General features: G+C 49.4%; 1 protein-coding gene across 2 annotated transcripts in view; it reads right to left on the reverse strand.

Annotated features, from left to right (window-relative positions):
- The window catches only part of SLC43A3 (solute carrier family 43 member 3), a 27047-nt gene that overhangs the window by 15885 nt on the left and 2587 nt on the right, over window positions 1-8575 (reverse strand). For both annotated transcript variants that reach the window (XM_015569342.1, XM_006772052.2), the window contains exon 4: window positions 108-154. In XM_015569342.1, the coding sequence (XP_015424828.1) occupies window positions 108-154 (47 nt within the window). The remainder of the gene's footprint in view (window positions 1-107; window positions 155-8575) is intronic.

Genomic DNA, 8575 nt, shown 5'->3' on the forward strand with positions numbered 1-8575 from the left:
GATCTTTGCATAACCGTGGGGTCAGTGTGTCCTGCCATCACCTTCTGCACCTGCCCCATCCACCAGGTGCCCCTGAGGTGCCCCTCCCTCCACCTGACCGCACTCACCTGCAGAGATGAAGGCTATGATGAGCGTGGCACTAGTGTAGAGAAATCTGAAATACACAATGGCAGATGGAGAGTGTCGTCAAGAAAAGAAAACCTGGAGGGGCAGGGCAGATGATGACCCTCCAGGCCAGTGCCTTGGAGAAAGAGGTCAGTGCCTGGTCTCCAAATCAAAACCTTGAGCCCTGATTCCTCTTGGCTGTGTGACCATGGGACAGGCACTGCCCTTCTCTGAGCCTCAGTAACCTTTTCTATGAAAGGAAATGTCTGGACCGACCTAGACCCCAAGATGAACGTGCTGGGGTACTATAATTCAAGTCCACAATCCCAAGGTCATGGGGATCTCTTAGCAGTTTGGGGGTCTTGAAAGCATGGGGTAATAAAAGTAGTGCCTAAGTATGATTTATAATGAGAAGTGTAAATTTGGTCTTTGTCCTCCGCCCCTGACACAGAGCTCCTAACACCCTTTTAAATTCCTAAGTGATAAGGGCTGTAGGAGTATCTTTCGTTCTAATGAGGCAACTCTGGGTGGGTTCCTGGATAGGGCTGCTCACGAGAAAGACTAAGCCATGAGGTAACGCTTGGTATTTTCATCCCCTGCCCCCCTCCCCCAACTTCTCAGGAGGAGGGGGGTGGCGGGAAGGTGTTGAAAGCAGAGTTAATGGCTGACCATGCCTACTTGAGGAGCCTCCATAGAATCCCAATAGCAAGGGGTTCGGAGAGCTCCCAGGTGGGTGAACACAGCCACATGCCGGGAGGGTGACGCACCCCAATTCCACAGGGACAGAAGCTCCGTGCTCAGGACCCTCCCAGACCTCACCCAATGCGTCTCTTCATCTGTCTGTCTGTCTGTATCCTTGATCCTCCCCTTTAATGAACCAGTAAAGCCCAGCTGGTGTGTCTCAGTGGTTGAGCGTCGACCTAGGAACCAGGAGGTTCCTAGTCAGGGCACATGCCCAGGCTGTGGGCTTGATCCCCAGTGTGGGTTGTGCAGGAGGCAGCCAATCAATGGTTCTCTCTCGTTGATGTTTCTATCTCTCCCTCTCCCCCTTCCTCTCTGAAGTCAATATATATATATATATATTTTTTTTTTAAATGAACCGGTAAATATAAGCCAGTGCTTCCTTGAGTTCTGTAAGATGTTCCAGAAAATAATTAAGTCCAAGAGGTAGGGGTGGGAGTCATGGAACCTCTAATTTGTAGCCAAATCTGACCGAAGTTGTGAGTAACCTGGGGAACTTGCCACTGTGGTTGGCGTCTAATGTGGGGGGCAGTCTCGTGGGATCTGATGCTTTCTCCAGGTAGAGGATGTCAGAATCAAGTTACACTGAAGGACACCAGCTGGTGTCCAGAATTGCTCAGTGTGGGAAAACTCTACACACACTTAGTGACCAGAGTGTCAGAAGGGAAGTGTTCTGAGTGGAAGTAAGGAGGAAGGAGAGTGGTAGGTTTCTCCGATACAGTTGGTGTCGGTGAGGTGGGATTGGCCAGAGTGATCCTGGCTCACAGAAACAAGTGGTTTGTGAAAAGAAAGGATGAAGGGTGTGGGGTGAAGAACCTCTGATTCCTGAGTGACCACATTGCCGGAACTGGCTTCCGGCATGTCAACAGGGCTGAATCATCTGGAGTGGCAAGGGTATTTCCCCAAACCTGAAAAGGATGATTCTTGCTGCCAGACAGCTAAGGGCATCTTAATTTACATGTTATTGCTTCCTACTGGCCAAACACCTGAATGGCCATAGGCAAATTCTTCCAATCTGACCATGGATTCTGTACCTAACCCCACCCTTTGAAGTGTATGTCTCCACCTTGCCTTAAGACAATTTGTGTTAATAAATAGCAAGGGGTCCTGAGACAAGGAGAACTTAGTTCCTTTAGCTGAGTCTTCTCTGACTCCATAATGCCTTTCAAAATTATGTTTCATCTCTGGACTCTTATTTAATTTACGCACAGTCCTTCTCCAGATTTCTGAACGCTTCATGATGCCAGATCAAGACCACTGGTGTTACCACATGGTCCCCATGGTGCGGACCAGCAGCGGTGCGACAATAAGTTACTGAAGGTAAAATTACCAACAGAATTTAGAGGTGAGTCCAACTGTCTGGGAATTGGTTCACTGGATGCATAAGAAAATGCAAACTCATAAGGAAAAGGTGAAACACATAATCTCTTGGTCACTGTTAGCTATAATAGCTCAAGTGAAATTAAAAGAGAGTGCTGGGTCAGACCTTGAGGCTGGGCCAAGTTCAGAGCTGGGTCAGTCTGAGCCGCAGCCGCCGGCCTCAAAGCCACCCGCCAAGGGAAAAATTATGCAGGGACAATAGAAAGCACCTCTAAGACCTCCGGGCACCATGAAGGCCGGCCATCAGTGCGAGAGGAGAGCACAACCAAGACCCCATTGAAACCAGGGGCACAGCGTGAAGGAGGCATTTCACCTCATGGATCGGTGTCATCAGCTTCCCGGGGAAGCTTTACTGAAATAGATTGTGAGGGTAACTAACTTGGGGCTGTGTCTTTGGTTCTGAATGCTGCGGTGGAAGAGCATGTCGGGGTGGAGACAGGACCCACAGCTCACCATGGAACAATCGCAGATGGCTGCATGTGATCCAGACACGAGGAGGCTGCTCCTGAGGGAGGGGCCAGCCTGGTGCACTTGATAAAAGCCACTGTACAGCCTGGCCGTGTCCCCTATCTGTGCCCAGTGGAGCACCCCAGATGAGGCAGCTGTATGCTTTGTATGCAAACCACCTGGGAGTGACTCTAATGAGGACCAGGACAGGGACCCAATGATATGCCTGTTACCCAGGTCATGCTGAATGCTGTGGTTAAGGGGGCCCTTTCTCATGGGCACCCCACATAACCTAATACTGCAAAACCGAAAAACAGTTCAGGAAGCCTTATTGAGTTTGGTGTCAGCTGCTTCCCCTCCAGCCTCTTACAGATGTTAATAACTGCATTAGGTTCATTAACAAGAGAATGGGGGGAGGCAGAGGAGAGAATCCAGGGACTGGTTTAGCAGGGTAGAAATTTTCTTTTTTTTTTTTTAATCCTCACCCCAGGATATTTTTTAAATTAATTTTAGAGAGAGAAGGAAAAAGAGAGAGAAACATTGATGTGAGAGAGAAACATCGATCAATTGCCTCCTGTATGTGCCCCGATGGGGGATCAAACCCGCAACCTAGGTATGTGCCCCAATCGGAATCAAGTCACAATTTTTGGTGCATGGGACAGTGTTCCAACCAACTAAGCCACCAGCCAGAGCATCAGGGTAGAAATTCTAAACGGTTAAGGAATAGGTGATTAAAGCAAATAGTACTGTGTTTTCACCATCAAATTTACGATGATGGCCTTTCCTTCCTGCCTTTGTTTGAGGCCAAAGAGACACTGGCTCCTTTGACAACCTTAAAAGTGGACTCCAGGAATGTCACGAACACACTGCCCTTTGCGACCAAACCCAATGTCACTGGGCACAAAGGCTGCGGCTTTTGGCCATCTGCCACCAGCCAGGGCCTGACACACTTTGGGGTGGTAGGATGGAGCTTCCGCCCCTACTTTTCCCAAAACAACCCCGTTAGCGTGGGAAGTGGCTCCAAAAGAGCTGGCCTTCGGGCTGGGCCCAAATGGGTTTTCTGGTTCTGTTCATCACGCCACCGCCCCGCTGACCTCCAGCCTCCTGGCCCAAAGAAACCTGACACTTGCCCATCTTACCAGCACCATGGGCCTTCAACCAGAGGTTTTTTGTTTTTGCTTTTTTAATATATTTTATTGATTTTTTACAGAGAGGAAGGGAGAGAGACAGAGAGTCAGAAACATCAATGAGAGAGAAACATCGATCAGCTTCCTCCTGCACACTCCCCACTGGGGATGTGCCGGCACCCCAGGCACATGCCCTTGACCGGAATCAAACCTGGGACCCCTCAGTCCACAGGCCGACGCTCTATCCACTGAGCCAAACTGGTTTCGGCAAACCAGAGGTTTTGATACAGCACTACCAAAGGCTGGCTGGGCCAAGAGGGCCCCCGCAGGTCCCCCAGCCATTAAGTGCCCCCAAACAAGTCCCGTCTTTTATCCCAGGTTAGAAAATGTTGGGAGCCAGAGACAGAGATGACAATGAGAAACTTAGGCAGCAGCTGCTTGTGGCAGATTCATCAAGTTAAAGATTGACGATAGGGACAGAGTCTCTTGACCCCCTTGTGGGGAACCCAGAGCCTCCTACACAGGAGTGGGTAAATACTGGGGTGAAAACGAGAAGTACCAAAACCCACTGGTGAAGCTCAGACGAGGGTGACAATTTTTGTAAGAGAACATGAAAATGTAAGAGTTGATAAGACTGTGGAAGTGGGACTGTTTAAACAGGTTTTATGAGAAGAGCTGTGTTCCCTTTACGTAATGTTTTATGAGCGCGGCTAATACGTCAATCTTGGGGAACACAGCCATGTGGAGCTAGACCAAGGAGATGGCAAAGGTCTGTGTGCACCTCCCAGCGACAATTACGGGACTTTGAACTCGAGAACTTTCACCTGAGGGGCATTTATTATCTTGTTATTAGACATTAATTGAAGCTACATGGATGACTAAAGAATACAAAATGATCTTAAAACCTGCAATACCACAACGTCTAGGGCGACGTTGTAGAAACGCCCCAACGCGGGTGGCAGAGCCCAGGGGAGTTCCCTAATGGAATGGTTTATACGAGATCACACGTTGCCTGGGCGTCAAGCAGGAGATACTGCCAAGCAGGAGCCTTCCCCGCCCCCCCCCCCCAGGTCTGAGCCCAGGCCTGTGTGAGGGGCTGCCGGAGTCTCCTGTCACTGGGACACCACCTTACACAGGACGCTTAACTGATCACCAGGGAGCTGCCTGGCTTGTGGATGGCAGTTCCATGGTGAGTGGACAACATCCTGTTTGTGAGGCCACCACTCTGATCAAAGAAGGCAGAAACCGATCAGCGCTGTGGCTGAGCTGCAGGCTGTTTTCCTAGCAAAGACGGAAGAACTGAACAATGGAAAGGGGCCCTTTGTTTGGGTCTTTACTGACTCATGGATAGTGGCAATGACCTGGCCACATGGTCAGGCAGAGGGCAGTGGAAGCTTAGCCTATTAAAGGGATGCCTGTATGGGGTATAGCCCTGTGGAAATCACCGTGTCCATCCAAAGAGCCCCTTGCCAGGTTCAGGGGGTGACTGAAATCAGCAAGCCTATGTCCCTCTGTGCTCCTCCCAGGTGGCCACCTGGGTCCATAACACGAGGGGACCGGGGGCTGCTGCAGCAATGCACAAATGGGCTGGACCTAGACATTGCCCTCTTGCAACCTCTGAGGCACGAAAGTCCGGTAAGAGCTGTTCTGCCTGCCAGCAAAAGACACCGAGGCTGCAGATGGCCTGGTGGCAGATCCCCTGGGAGGAAGGCCCTGAACAGAGCTGGCAAGAGAAACTGGTGCTGGGAGCCCTGGGCACACAAATGGTTCTGACAGGAATAGACTCTGACTCTGGACTGGGCGTTGCTGATCAGTGGCAGCTGCAAATACCCAGCGTGCTATAAAAGAACCAACATTGTACCAATCTGGATGGCTGACCATCATTTCTTCAGGCCAAGGAGCGCCCTTTACAGCCCATAATGTCTGACAATGGACAGAGATATCCTCAGAGTACTAGTTTGATAGAGGATTGGGACACACTATTGAAACACTGGTTGTGGAAAATGGGGGGAAATGAGGCCATGAAGGGCTGGCTTACCCGCACTCACAAGTGTTTGCTCATACTCAGCATCGGGGGAACTTGAAGGAACGTCCCCACTGGACAGATCCCCTATTTTTCTAGCGGGTCTGGAGAAGAAGACGTAGGGAAGGAAAGTTGCTGGTATTCTTTCTGCCTCACATCAACTCAGCTGTGCTCCCTGCTGGGCACAGGACCACTACAAGGAATGGAAGTGGGCGGATTCCTACCCGAGAAACTATAACTGTGTTTGACCTTTATGTTACAATTCCTAAGGCCTCCATGGGGCAGGTTGTGCCTTCAGTCCATCTGGCAAAACTCGGGGCCCACAGTGAATGCTGCTAGATTGCCCACCTGGTGGTAGAGACAGCCTGCTAGTTCTGCACCTGTGTAACCTGACCCCATCCGAACAGAAGTGGACAGAGGCGGGGGGAGGGCACCTGCTAGACTAGTATTGTTACCTCAACACAGACCAGCAGGGTGGAAACGGTTAGGCATCAGTGGAGGAAGAGTAGCTGAAGGTAAGGGAATGAGTAAGTGCATTATGCAGTGAAGGAGGTCCAATATCCCATTATCACCTCAAAAGAGGCTCTGAGCAAGAGATGATACTGTCTCTTAGCTCAATGACACCAGCTGCCTAGAAGGGTGGAGCCAATAAATTGCTGACACCACTCCTGCTTTTGGAACTGGGCAAGATCATAAAGAAGCCGGCAGACCCGAGTGGCCCTGGAAAACATTCTCAGAGGATACGATGACGGACTGGATAGTTATTAAGACTGAGTGGGATTAATAATGTGCTGTATCTTTTAATGTGCTTTGCTATAAGGATCCCGTGCTCCCACACCAGGCGGTGATCTGTGGTACTATGATTTTATAATAAGAAATACATATTTGGCCGAAACCGGTTTGGCTCAGTGGATAGAGCGTCAGCTTGCGGACTGAAGGGTCCCAGGTTCGATTCCGGTCGGGGGCGTGTGCCTGGGTTGCGGGCACATCCCCAGTGGGAGATGTGCAGGAGGCAGCTGATTGATGCTTCTCTCTCATCGATGTTTCTAGCTCTCTATCTCTCTCCCTTCCTCTCTGTAAAAAATCAATAAAATATATTTTAAAAAATAAAAAAATGAAAGTTTTTTTTTTTTTAAAAAAGAAATACATATTTGGTCTTTGTCCCCAGCCCCTGACACAGGGCTCCTAAAACCCTTGTAAATTCCTAAGCGATGAGAGCACTAGAGGATCTTTTGTTCTGATGAGGCTACTCTGAGTGGGCTCCTAGAGGGGCTGCTCAGCAGAAAGACTAAGCCATGAGGTGAAGCTTGGAATCTTCAGCCCTGTCTCCCCCATACACTTGTCGAGAGGGGGGAGGGGCTAGAACTAGAGTTGATGATTGATCATGCCTCCTTGAGGAAGCTTCCATAGAACCCCAATAGTACGGGGTTCAGAGAGCTTCCAGGAGGGTAAAACACCTCAACTCCACGTGGATAGGAGCACCTGTGCTCAGGACCCTCCCGGCTTTACCTGCATGTTTGATGAAAATGACTAATATGGATCTATCTCTTCACGTGGCTGTTGATCTGTACCCTTTATCCTGTCCTTTAATCAACTGCTGAGCCTAAGTGTTTGTCTGAGCTCTGTAAGCTGCTCTATCAAATAATCAAACCCACAGGGGATGAGGTCATGGGAACCTCTGGTCAGTAGCCAAGTTGGACAGAAGTTGGGGGTTAACCTGGTGAAGGGGAGCAGAGTTTGCCACCCCAAAATATGCCTCTTTGGGACACTGGTTATTTTAAGCTAGTTCTTGGTAAGAAACAAAAAACTCAGAAAGAACCTTTGACCTTCCTCCTAACTGCCTAAAAAAAATTAGAGGACCTGCTCCAGAATGGGAGGGATCACAGATAACAGCAGTTTAATCTGAGCCTAGCAAGGTTGCTTAATCCAAGTGCCCTCTGTGTCCCACTGTTAAAGATGGTCCGGCCAATGTTTGTTTACCAAACCTTTGCTTTTCCACCACCGTGTGAATTGCCTTCCTCCCCTCTGAAGGCCCAAACCACTACCCCCCCTTTCTCTTTAGCTCAAGATGACAGATAAGCCTCAGCTGCCTGATTTTGAGCCCCTTATTCTTATGGAACCCCTGTATGTACATATGTAATTAAATTTGGTTATTTTTTTCCTCCTAGTTGTAGGGTGCGGCTGTAGGGTTAAGCCTGGACTGACCTGTTGGCAAAGCTACAAACAAGTCCCAGCTTAGAGGGCACAGCCCTCTTAGTATAACTAGGCTTCACCTTATGAGCTCCCTAGATCTTATCTGGGTAGCTAATGGGCTGTGGGAGATGTACCAAGTGCTGCCAAAACAAGTGAAACTCACCAGAACATTGTAACTATGGACCCTTGGCTGTGCTGGCCTGGCACACCTATTAATCTTCTCCATGTTAATTTAACTATCAGATCAGCCAGAAAAACTAAGAGTGGAAATTTTCTCCTCCCCCACATGGGAGATCTACCACCTGGGACATCTGAAATGGGGGGGCCGTCTCCTGGGACGGAACCCTTAACTGTGAGATCTGACACTATCTCCAGGCAGAGGATGTCAGAAATGAGTTACGCTGTGGAACACCCAGCTGGGGTCGCAGAATTGCTTGGTGTGGAAAACCCACACATTTGGTGACCAGAAGTGTCAGAAGGGAAGCATTCTGTATGAAAGTAAAGAAGAAACACAGAAAGGGAGACTGAGATTTTGTTAACATGCTAAGGCTGGGGAAAG

This window comes from Myotis davidii, unplaced genomic scaffold, assembly GCF_000327345.1.
Source record: "Myotis davidii unplaced genomic scaffold, ASM32734v1 scaffold1286, whole genome shotgun sequence".
Taxonomy (NCBI): Eukaryota; Metazoa; Chordata; class Mammalia; order Chiroptera; family Vespertilionidae; genus Myotis; species Myotis davidii.